The sequence below is a fragment of the Neoarius graeffei genome, chromosome 1 (assembly GCF_027579695.1).
Source record: "Neoarius graeffei isolate fNeoGra1 chromosome 1, fNeoGra1.pri, whole genome shotgun sequence".
In the NCBI taxonomy this organism is placed as follows: Eukaryota; Metazoa; Chordata; class Actinopteri; order Siluriformes; family Ariidae; genus Neoarius; species Neoarius graeffei.
The window spans coordinates 38131480-38144066 of record NC_083569.1 but is presented as its reverse complement, the minus strand read 5'-3'; the positions used below and the strand labels follow the sequence as shown (position 1 = coordinate 38144066).

Sequence of the window (12587 nt, the reverse complement as noted above, 5' to 3'; positions counted from 1 at the left end):
AGAGGAAACCTGATTTTCTGTGTGGAAACCGTTGCTTTTGGAGATTTTATGTGCTTTGCATACTACATTTCAAGATTAGGTTCCACTGACAAACGTAGTGTATGTGTATATTTTACAGCCATCAGAATGCGAGCAGTGCACCTGTGACAACGACGGCATCGCCAGGTGCCTCGTAGCGGACTGCGCCCCTCCTGCATGTGTGAACCCGGTCTTTCAAAGAGGGAAGTGCTGCCCTGACTGCAAAGATGGTAAGCGGTGTTAAATAGTACAGTATAGATAAACCCAATTTAGGGGGAAAAATCCCCTTTTTCTAAACGCCAACTTCAAAGTGTATTACTAATCCTATTATTCTAAACTCAAAATACCTCAGGCAGCGATACAGCCATCTTTTACCTGCATTCTTCTTTCCTTTTGGTGTAACACTCACATAATCTGAAACCCAAGAACACAGATAAGAACGCAAGTGCACCAGTTTCCAGTCTGTTGGCAGGAGATGTAATTGTGCTCCTTGTGAAATTCTTCCATGCGTGCACTGTGAGCTGTGTATGCTGGGAGAAAGCAATCATAGTATTTATCCTAACAAATAAAAAGGAAAGCATCTCTGGGGAGCTTAAACAGCATGACAAGAGATCTTGACCATGCTACTGATGTAGTAATATGGTTAAGGCCTGCACGCCAGGTCTTGTAATTCTTTTCTGGGTAGCCTTTTAGGGGTAAAGATAAAAAGTGTAGCATATGAAGGAATTATTAGTAATATTAAGTTACAGGGAATTACTTCAAACACATTGCACCACTCTCAGAGGTGGACCCAACTTCATTACTTAAGTCAAAGTACAGATCCCACTGGTCAAATGTTACTCCAATACACGTGAAAGTTGTCCAGTCAAATTTTTATTGAAGTTAAAGTACTGAAGTGCTTGCTTTTAAAAATACTTAAGTATTAAAAGTACATCTTCTGTCAACGCCACAAGACTTACAAAACCTAATGCCTCTGAAGCAACTGAACGGATTTACAAAATGAACGCATGCTGTGCCATTATGGTGGTTTAACGTTAAGCTAGCTAGTCAGTGACGCTCCACCTGACATGCAAGCAAACTCTTTTCAAACTCGAAATCATATTGGGTATCTAGCATTACTAGAAAAGAAAGATTTCTACATTCTGTTTATTTGGCAAGATTACGCTAAAGCATTTCTGAAAGGACTTCAGATAAGTTAACGCTATTCATGTTCATACATGTCAACCTATATGGAATGTCCGTATTTTATACGGATTTGATTCAATAAACGTAGTATACGGGCGTACAAATAAAGTTATACGGATTCTTTAAAAAAACTTCAATATTTATTTAGAGCTATAATCAATTCCCACGATGATAAAAGAGCGCATAACATTTACAAACATACTGTACACCACAGAAAGCACAGCCAGCCAGTAAAGAGTCTTATGAAATCGCGCATTATCTTGTGGTAGCGAGACTTCGTTCCACTTCTGATCATGCGCACACCGCATTGCGAGAATCCCGCCAACCGCGAAGTAACATTTTGTTTGAAAAGCGTATTTCCACCTGAGCGACTTTCAGTAGCGACTGAAAAGATTCTGAATGGGCACTCCGGCAAAGAAATTCAAAACACAATACGGCAGTAGGTTTCTCCCTGAATGGAAGGACCTTTTCAATGGCATAATCCAACCGGCAGCCTCCAAAAACGAAGAATACGCACACTGCACACCGTGTGTGCGTGACATCAAAGTTGCAGTATCAGGAGTGTATGATGTGAAAGAACATTTCAAATCGAAACTACATCAGCGGAATGCAAGCCAAAGGCAAAATCAGCCACTGATGACAGTATTTGCGCGCTCCAAAACTGATATGCCAACAACTGGAAAAGACAGAAAACACAAGGTAGTGGGCGTTTTAGTTCAAGTTAGGCAGTGCTCTGTTTACCCCACAGTAATGCTGACTGTGAGAGAGTTTTCTCTCAAGTCAGGAAGATACACACAGAGAGCAGAAAGAACCTGAATGCAGACACACTGACCTGGCCTACTGCAGTGTAAGATCAACACAGCTAGACACTTGCTGTGACATGCAGCCTAGTGAGGTATTGGTGCAGACTGCTAAAAAAGCTGTCATGGAGTACAATTCAGAACATTAGAGTGACACTTTGTGTTTTTGTCGAACATTGGAGCTTTGTATTCATTCTGAAGGTTTGTTATTAATATTGAATAAAAAGTAACTGGGATATATCATTGTTAATTATCATTCAAATTTTAGGTAATTTTAATTTGCATCTTATACGGATTTTATAAGGGAAATAAGTATTTTGGGGGTTGGTTATACAGGTTTGATTGACCAAAGGTTGACATGTATGCATGTTAGCATAACTCCATTTTTACATGCTGACTAATAGTGTCCAAATTAACTAGCTATGTGTTAATGTTAGCCGTGGACAAGGCGACGGCAACTTGGCAGGCAAATCCATAGAAAGTCATTTGACTAACCAGACTGTGTCGCTATTGCAAAGTTATTGCTAGCTCTAAAAGCACAGACAACTTCATTGCAAGCTTTCTCTTGGAATAAAATGTTTACATCCCTCAATATGCTTCCGCAGGTCGGACGATGAGTTTTTGCAGGCCATGATGTGGTTCGTTTTAGGCAAACAAAACGAATCTTTAATCCTTTCAGAAAACTGAAACGCGGGTTCTAGCTATAGCCATGAGTGCGTGCATTCTCCAGAAGAACCGCCTCCTTCCATTCTGCCATCAACTGATCTTGTTCAAATAATGCTGCTGAGAAATCGTTGAACTTGATTTTATCCAGTCTATGGACGTGATGTGACCCTAGTGATTACTGATAGACTGTCTCAGTGTCACCTGTGAAAAAAACAATCACGTTTTAGAAAAGAAAAGAAAAAAACATCCACTTTCAAAGCTGCTTCATAGTAATGAGGACCTTGACAGAAATGTAGTGGAGTGAAAAGTATGATATTTGTCTTTCAAATGTAGTGAAGTTAGTCATAAGTTAAAAAAAAAATACTCAAGTAAAGTACAAATACTCAAAGTGTACTTAAGTACAGTACTCAAGTAAATGTACTTCGTTACTGTCCACCTCGACCACTCTTCACGCTTTGTCTTCAGAGTTATAACATAAGATTATAACATCTTGATTTACTCCTGAGACATTTAAAAATGTCTTATCTAACCGAAAACCTTAATTCATAATTTAAACTCTAGAATTATTGGCACCCTTTATGGGAATAGAGGATGACTGTACAAAAATTGCACACACATATGCTTCTCAATTCAAGAAACTACTCACAAAAATAATCTTTACCTAATTATATTTCCCCTCTAAAAATGTGTAACAATGCTGCGTTTCTTTAAAATTGCTTTCTCGAGGACCTATTGTTGTCTTTGACCTATTGATAACTTCTATCCAGCCATCATCCATCATGTTGAATTAACACCAAAAAGCCTTTAAATCTAGTGTGGTGAAGGTCCTTTGGTTTTCTCCATGGTGATAGATGATTGTTGCCCAAGTCAAGTAATTGCTTTATTCATCCATTCATCATCAGTAACCACTTTATCCTGGTCAGAGTTGCAATGAATCTGTTGCCTATCCTGTGAAAACTGACTGCAAGCTAGAAAGTACACTAGATCATAGCAGGGCATCATACACACTCATGAAAATTTACAGCAGACAATCCACATACTCGCACTGACCAGACATTAATCAATGCTACAGTTCAAATAATAGATATGAAAAAGACTTATTCACAATTATTCACAAATGTTTGGACACACCTTCTAATTCAAAGTTTTTTTTTCTTTATTTTTATTAAAAAAAAAAGACACTCCATGTCTTAAAGTAATGATGGATGTCGTTTCTCTTTACTTAGTTGAGTGGTTCTTGACATAATATGGATTACTACAGTTGTGGAATAGGGCTGTTTACTGTGTGTTTTATTATTTAATGTTTGATCTCAAACGCATTAAAAAGGCAAGAAATTGCACTAATTAACTTTTGACGAGGCCCAGCTGTTAATTGAAAAGCATTCCAGGTGACGACCTCATGAATCTGGCCAATAGTGTGCAAAGCATCATCAAGGTAAACGCTGGGTACTTTGAAGAATCTAAAACATGAAATGTATATATTTTTTTGAACACTTAACTTTTTTTTTATTTACCACATAATTCCATATATATATGTGTGTGTGTGTTATTTACCAGCTGGGAGGTCCGTATCGTGAAAGACTATGACTGAGGTCTTGAAAGTACTGAGCGAGGCCCTCTGGGCCGAGGTCAGTATTCAAGGCCGAGGTCATGGTATTTCACCATACGGACCGACCTTAAGCTGGTAAATAATATATTTATTTTTTCTTTACCAAATTCTAACAGAAAACGAGAGCGCCCGAAAGGGAAAACCGAGCCGAGCCGCCATTTTGAATCCTCATTCACGGCTGTAATGCAAATGGCTTCCTCCTCGGTATACAAGTCCACTTCCATGGCAGGAAAAAAACTACATTTTTCCGCCTATGTAGTCCCCTATTTATACAAAATTGAGTCATTCAGGATTCAGCCATGTTTTTGCTCGGCATTAGCAACAGTTACAGGTTTTATAGCTTTCTCCTGCAGTGTTTTCTTTTATTTCTTCTTCCTCAGGGTAGTAAAACTCGCTTTCACTGTGAACACTGTTGTTATCACTATCCGTGCTATAAAATTAATGCTATTCTCCTGAGAAATGCTGGCAAAAATTTACAAGATTTTTGATAATCTTATTAATAAATCTTATTAAAAAAAAAAGATAATGTTGACAAAAATTGCTACTATGTTTGTTGTTGTGAATGAGCGAGTCGCCAGAGGTCCATAACTGGGGTCCGTATTGTAGGATACAGACCCACTCGCCAGCCAATCAGAGCACAGGATTTGATGGAAACTGGACCGCGAAAAAAAAAGTTTATTTCATAGTGTTGATCATGTCTTCAGTATTGTTCTGCAATGTAGAAAATAGCCCAAATACAGAAGATATATGTGTAGGGGTGTACAACCTTTTGACTGGTACTGTATACTGAATCTTCCTGATAATTTTGCAAATAAATAAAAAATAACTTTGCACTTTATTATTCATAGTGTCATATTCTACATTACATACATTCATTCTCACTTTCATTTTCAGTAACCACTTTATTCTAAATGGTGGAACTGAAGCTTATTCCGAGAACACTGGGTGTAAAGCTGGAATATACCCTGAATGGGACACCAGTACATCCCAGGTCACCATTCACACTGTGAGCAATTTAGAGTAGCCAAGTGATAGATTTTGATTTGTCTGTACTGAAGAAACTTGAACTGATAAAGTATGAGTGATCTAGAAATACAAGTCCTCTGCTGCCTAAAATAATCTGCCTCACGGATATCTGGGAGCAACACTCACTGACAGAGACAGAGCTGTTCAGAGATGTTTCTCAGGTTATTGAAGGACAAACATGAGTATATATCTGCATTCAAGAGCGTGGTGTAGCAATATGATTGGAAAATGTAATTTCAGGAAGCAGAGTTGGCCGAGTGTGATAGGGTAGCTTCAATGGGTGAAGGAAAATTACTGAGCAGGATAGCATTATGAAAAACAGAGAGCAGATGTGCGTGCAAAGATAAGTTTCAAGGGTTGAACAGAGACTAGCAAAAACAAGTTGCAAGTATGCCAAACAAATATCTCTCTCACCAGTCCAAACACTGGCATGCCAGGCCTTTCAATTACATAAATTGAGCTACACCCTGTATTTCTGAATTTGGGCTTTTTCCGTCGTGATGCAGGGTAATTTGGGCTTTTCTGCACGCGCAAAGTGCTGTTTTCCCAGCGCTCTGTGTTTACACCTGCTGCTGCTTTTTTTTTTTACCTACAAAGTTATGAATAAATAAAGAAATCTATGAATGCTATTTTTTACCTTTATTGCAAAATGTCTGCAGCATTAATCCCTCTTGATGTACATGACACAAATAATTAGAATCCAGTTAGTTAGTATTTAAAAGACGTGTTGGGGCCTGAGGAGAGCCTGGAGGAAAGGAGCCTGTGAATGAAAAAAGCAAGTTATGCACTGCTGCCATTAAAGAGACGAACCTGTAGCAGACCTGCGACACAAAAGGTTTTTCAGTCACGTCACAAGAATCGGCAGCGCAATTCACAGCATGTAGTCGGGTAAAAGCTCTTAGTTTAAATGAAAGGCCAGTGTCTGAGACTATCATCAACAAGAGGACCAAGCTCCAAGTCACCCACGCTTACACAACCGTGTGGATTTAAGATGCAAGCTGTATTTCAAATACACACAGTTGTGCCCTGAATAGCTCCCTTTTATTCAGTCTTTTACCTGATTTAAATCAAATGACACTAGGTATCGGAGAGATATTGCAGTTGAGGTCAGATATAGGGCTGTTTTTATGTTTTTAAATGATGCAAGAATTATTAGGAGAATTTAGCACAATAGGGTAGTAAACATTCTGGTTCACACTCCAGTCCAGAAGGTGGCGGTAATGCACCTAAAAGCTGTTTGCCAACCACCATAAAACAATATAAAAGAAGAAGAAAAGCTTTACCTAATGTGGAAATCCCGCTCTGGTCATTGGTGTGCGAGTCTCGCTCCTCCACTAAATCATGGCGTGCCGATCGCCGTTGATGAAGAATTCGTGCTCTGCGCGAGGCTTACGGTGAGTTTGACGAACCCAGAACAACATGGGAATGGTGCGGATTTCGTGTCAATTACGAGAAATACATGCGAATTCTTGCTAATTTCGGTGTTTTTAAAGAAGAAAGTCAAGACATTGAGTTTTATGTAGCCAAGTTTGTTTAAATCAACAATTCGTTTTTTTGGGCGCCTACGACATTATCCGTCGCAGGTTTCATGTAATTGAAAGGCCTGCATGCTTTTGGGAGTTGGGAGGAAACCAGAGAACCCAAAGGAAGCCCACAGACACAGGGAGAACATGTGTACTCCATACAGACAAAAACCCAAACGCAGGAACAAGCGTGAGCTGTGAGGCGACGATGTTACCCGCTGCACCGCCATGCCTCCTGCTATAAACTCTCTACATAAATTAGTGTTTGTTTTTTTATTTTTCATGGAAGTCAAGGCGCCAATACTACTTAAGTTGATTGTAGGGGCACTAAAACCTAATTAGTTGCAGCTATTATTCTCCGAGAGAAACACAATGCTTACCATGACAGTACAAGCTAACACAATGTTAGTAGTGTTATCCTCTATTTCTTGCCTGGTATGTTATCTATAGCATGAGCTATGTTGTTGAAAATAATTCTATTATTCATTATTAAAGGATAAATTAGAACTATTTCATATTGCTGTTTCATGCTATATCATCGTAGAACTAGTCATAATAATTGCTACGATGAATTCATTTCCAGTCCACAGCCACAGAGTGTGTGTCTTTGTTATTTTTTAGGTCCCAACTGCTATGTGGACGACACTCGGACACAAATAATCCCCGGAGGAGAGGCAGTGTGGGTGGATTCCTGCACCAAATGCCGATGCCATGATGGGCAGGATGCCGGCTATTGGGAGGGCAACCGCGTGGCTACATGCACCCGCCTCCACAACTGTACAGTCAGCAAGGGGGAAAACTAAAACAGTCCAGTAGCAGAACATGAAGCTCAGCAGGGCCCGCATATCAAGCTGAAGACTTGTAAATTGTAGCCTTTGTGATTACAAACAGTAGTCTTGTGTAACAAGCCCAACATTGAGGTTAAATGTTAAATGACATGGCTGAAGGTCAATTTTGTCCTTGTATGGGATGTTCCCAAATTTAAGCCCTAGTATGTAGGCTGTAAGGACCAAAATTCTGAGTGCACTTCCAAAAATATTTAAGCATCTACTCAAAACTAGAACAAAACCTATAGCAATGACTTTGTTTTCGACCCTACTGTAAGTGTTAGAGATGAGATGTAAGACTCCATGAATTGGGTGCCATCAATGTGACACCAATCTTTCTTGAATGTTTAGCTTTATTGCATAAGAAATCAGATTTAGAGACTGATCTGTACAATACAACATATACATACAGTGGTGCTTGAAATTTTGTGAACCCTTTAGAATTTTCTATATTTCTGCATAATTATGACCTAAAACATCAGATTTTCACACAAGTCCTAAAAGTAGATAAAGAGAACCCAATTAAACAAATGCAACAAAAATATTATCTCATCTCATTATCTGTAGCTGCTTTATCCTGTTCTACAGGGTCGCAGGCAAGCTGGAGCCTATCCCAGCTGACTACGGGAGAAAGGCGGGGTACACCCTGGACAAGTCGCCAGGTCATCACAGGGCTGACACATAGACACAGACAACCATTCACACTCACATTCACACCTACGGTCAATTTAGAGTCAGCAGTTAACCTAACCTGCATGTCTTTGGACTGTGGGGGAAACCGGAGCACCCGGAGGAAACCCACGCGGACACGGGGAGAACATGCAAACTCCACACAGAAAGGCCCTCGCTGGCCACGGGGCTCGAACCCGGACCTTCTTGCTGTGAGGCAACAGCGCTAACCACTACACCACCGTGCCGCCCACAAAAATATTATACTTGGTCATTTTATTTATTGAGGAAAATGTCCAGTATTACATATCTGTGACTGGCAAAAGTATGTGAACTCCTAGGATTAGCAGTTAATTGGAAGGTGAAGTTAGTCAAGTGTTTTCAATCAATGGGATGGCAATCAGGTGTGAGAGGGTGCCATGTTTTATTTAAAGAACAGGGATCTATCAAAGTCTGATCTTCACAGCACATGTTTGTGGAAGTGTATCATGGCATAAAAAAAGATTTCTAAGAACCTCAGAAAAAGGAGCTGAAGCTCATCAGACTGGAGAAGCTTACAAAACCATTTCTAAAGTGTTTGGACTCTACCAATCCACAGTCCAACAGATTGTTTACAAAATGGAGGAAACTCAAGATCACTGTCAACCTCCCCAGGGTAACTTCTAAGCAACTGAAGGCCTCTCTCACATTGGCTAATGTTAATGTTCATGAGTCCACCATCAGAAGAACACTGAACAGCAGTGGTGTGCCTGGCAGGGTTGCAAGGAGAAAGCCACTGCTCTCCAAAAAGAACATTGCTGCTCGATTACAGTTTTCTAAAGAGCACATGGACAAGCCAGGAAGCTACTGGAAAAATGTTGAACAGACGAGACCAAAATATATATTTTTTTGGTATAAATGAGAAGCGTTATATTTAGAAAAAGGAAAACACTGCATTCCATCAAAAGAACCTTATCACATCTGTGAAACATGATAGTGGTAGTATCATGGTTTGGGCCTGTTTTGCTGCATCTGGGCCAGGACAACATGCCGTCATTGATAGAACAATGAATTCTGAATTACTCCAGTGAATTATATAGAAAATATCTCGACATCTGTCTGTGAACTGAATCTCAAGAGAAAGTGGGTCATGCTGCAAGACAACGATCTTCAGCACACATGTCGTTCATCCAAAGGATGGTTAAATAAGAATAAAGTCAATGTTTTAGAATGGCCAAGTCAAAGTCCTGACCTTAATCCAATAGAAATGTTTTGCAAGCAGTTCATGTATGGAAACCCAGCAACATCCCAGAGTTGAAGCTATTCTATACGGCTAAAATTCTTCCAAGCTAACATGCAGGACTGATCAACACATACCGCAAACATTTACTTGCTGCTTAGTTCTTGCTGCACAAGGGGGTCAACACCAGATACTGAAAGCCAAGGTTCACATACTTTTGCCACTCACTCATATGTAATATTGGATCATTTTCCTCAATAAATAAATGACCAAGTATAATATTTTTGTATCATTTGTTTAACTGGATTCTCTTTATCTACTTTTAAGACTTGTGAAAGTCCAGAAAATCTGATGTTTTAGGTCAAATTTATGCAAAAATGTATATGAAATTTCGAAAGGGTTCAAAAACATTCATCTCATTATCTCTAGCCGCTTTATCCTGTTCTACAGGGTCGCAGACAAGCTGGAGCCTATCCCAGCTGACTACGGGCGAAAGGCGGGGTACACCCTGGACAAGTCGCCAGGTCATCACAGGGCTGACACATAGACACAGACAACCATTCACACTCACATTCACACCTACGGTCAATTTAGAGTCACCAGTTAACCTAACCTGCATGTCTTTGGGGGAAACCGGAGCACCCGGAGGAAACCCACGCGGACACGGGGAGAACATGCAAACTCCACACAGAAAGGCCCTCGCCAGCCCCGGGGCTCGAACCCGGACCTTCTTGCTGCGAGGCGACAGCGCTAACCACTACACCACCGTGCCGCCCGGTTCAAAAACATTCAAGCACCATTGTACCATACATAGAGCGTTAATGGTTTGTATAATACAATGCCTTGTCCTGTATTTCCTCCAGCATTGTTTGTTTTTCTGTTTCTGCTGTTAGTGGTTACATGTAAACATGTTTTCAAGAAAAAAACTTGACATGAAAGAAAATCAAGAAACCAAAAATGATTCTGAAAACGTTTCAAGCCGTGCCTTCAAGTGATGAGTCAATCGATGATCAAGTTTCTTCAGAAAATCCCAGATTTTGCATTGGAACATGCAAACAGAATTGAGGTATGATTATTTGCTTGTATAACAATGCACATATTATACAATTAAAGATAACATAATCACATATACACGTATATAATTATAAAGAAGTGGTTTTAAGCATGTGTGCCTGAGGTTCACTTACTGAAGTTTAACACTTACTCCAGTCCTATGCAGGCATGGAAATAGCTAATGGAATAGGTAGTGTTTATAAGTTTTTCATTTATCATTAAAAAAAACACCCAAAAACAACACCTTGTTCGTTCCTAATGTCTGTTCATTGTTTGGAAAAATTCATAGTGCCTTATTTTTTCAGAAATGCTGTCATGCTGTAAATCAGACACACACGTTTTGATATTCCCTATAACACCGAGCTATACGGAGGTACACGATGATAAATAAACCACTTTGAGTAAATGCTGTTTTGTCTTGATTTTCAGAATTTTTCTTATCTTCTATCATATTTGATTTATAACAAGCTGATAATCTAAAATGTGCTAAATTGTAAATAAATGACTGGGGGTCAGTTTGATTGTTCCAACATAAATGGACTAAACATTCAGTAGTTCAATAGTTTTATCATTTCACAGTTTTCCTTCTGTTTATCGTGACTCCAGTAAGCCAACAGTCACAACCTTTATAGTGGAGTTCTCCGTGTGTAAAGTGCATCAAGGTGGCACGGTGGTGTAGTGGTTAGCGCTGTCGCCTCACAGCAAGAAGGTTCTGGGTTCGAGCCCCGTGGCTGGCGAGGGCCTTTCTGTGTGGAGTTTGCATGTTCTCCCCGTGTCCGCGTGGGTTTCCTCCGGGTGCTCCGGTTTCCCCCACAGTCCAAAGACATGCAGGTTAGGCTAACTGGTGGCTCTAAATTGACTGTAGATGTGCGCGTGAATAGTTGTTTGTCTCTATGTGTTAGCCCTGCAATGATTTGGAGACTTGTCCAGGGTGTACCCTGCCTCTCGCCCATAGTCAGCTGGGATAGGCTTCAGCTTGCCCGCGACCCTGCACAGGAAAAGTGGTTACGGATAATGGATGGATGGTAATGCATTGGCCTGATTTTTGATGGCTTTTGCGAGTGTACGAATGATGTATGTGCACCACCAGAGGGAACCCGATCATAAGTGCAAGGCAACGTATCTCATAGAGTCTATGAGATGGTGGTCAAGTGTCTATGACATAGACACTTGACCACCGGACAACGAAATTTGTATCTTTATTTACGTAAGATAGATGGGTTTTCATCCAGCAATTATTTTTAATTTGCTTTTGAAAATATAATGTGGCATTATTTACAAACATGTTTTACGAAAAATATTCATGAGAGTTTCACATAAAACTAGTTAAAACATTTTTATTAGTCCACTAGCTTGGACAATTGACAGGTGTAACCGGACAACTGTTTGACATCAAGTTTGAAATATTAAGATTGCAGCTCGAACACTCAGAGCTCATGCATTGCATTTGGTCAAGGAGGTTTTTTTCCCTGAAGGTTTTTATCCTACTGATTTTCTCATAGTGGACAATGTATCTTTGCACTGTGCTTTTTTTTACCTGAATGATTTCTTACTCTGCACACTCGTGTAAACATAATTATTGTATCGTTCAGTAGCAATTCTGAGCATCTATCCTTAGTTTTAGATAATCTAACACTACCACAGATCAATATCTATTCGTTCTTACAGTATGTCCGATAATATTGGATCATACAGTAATGATGTAAAGTGAAAGCGCCGGTTCACTGCTGTCCACCAGGCACCCAGCAGAGTCACACAATAATAAATGTTGTGGTGCTGTTTCTCGCGCATGGCATGCAGTGTCAAAGAAAGGAATAAATATGTATTCATAACTGCACTGTAACTGTGGTTACAGCAAAGGCCAGAATGCATGTCATTGCTCGCCTGTGTGTGTTCACTGCTTCAGATGGGTCAAATGCAGAGGACAAATTTCACTGTGCTTGAGTGTACATGGGACAAATAAATACTTCTTCTTCAATCGTTGTCTTTGGA

The 12587-nt window shown here is 39.9% G+C and overlaps 1 protein-coding gene across 1 annotated transcript in view; it reads left to right on the top strand.

Annotated features, from left to right (window-relative positions):
• The window catches only part of zgc:113531 (uncharacterized protein LOC541359 homolog), a 37107-nt gene extending 26106 nt beyond the window's left edge, over nt 1-11001 (top strand). The window contains exons 2-3 of the mRNA XM_060922814.1: nt 119-248; nt 7449-11001. Coding sequence (XP_060778797.1) covers nt 119-248; nt 7449-7630 — 312 coding nt within the window. The 3' untranslated portion in view covers nt 7631-11001. The remainder of the gene's footprint in view (nt 1-118; nt 249-7448) is intronic.
• Nucleotides 11002-12587: the final 1586 nt, after the last annotated feature.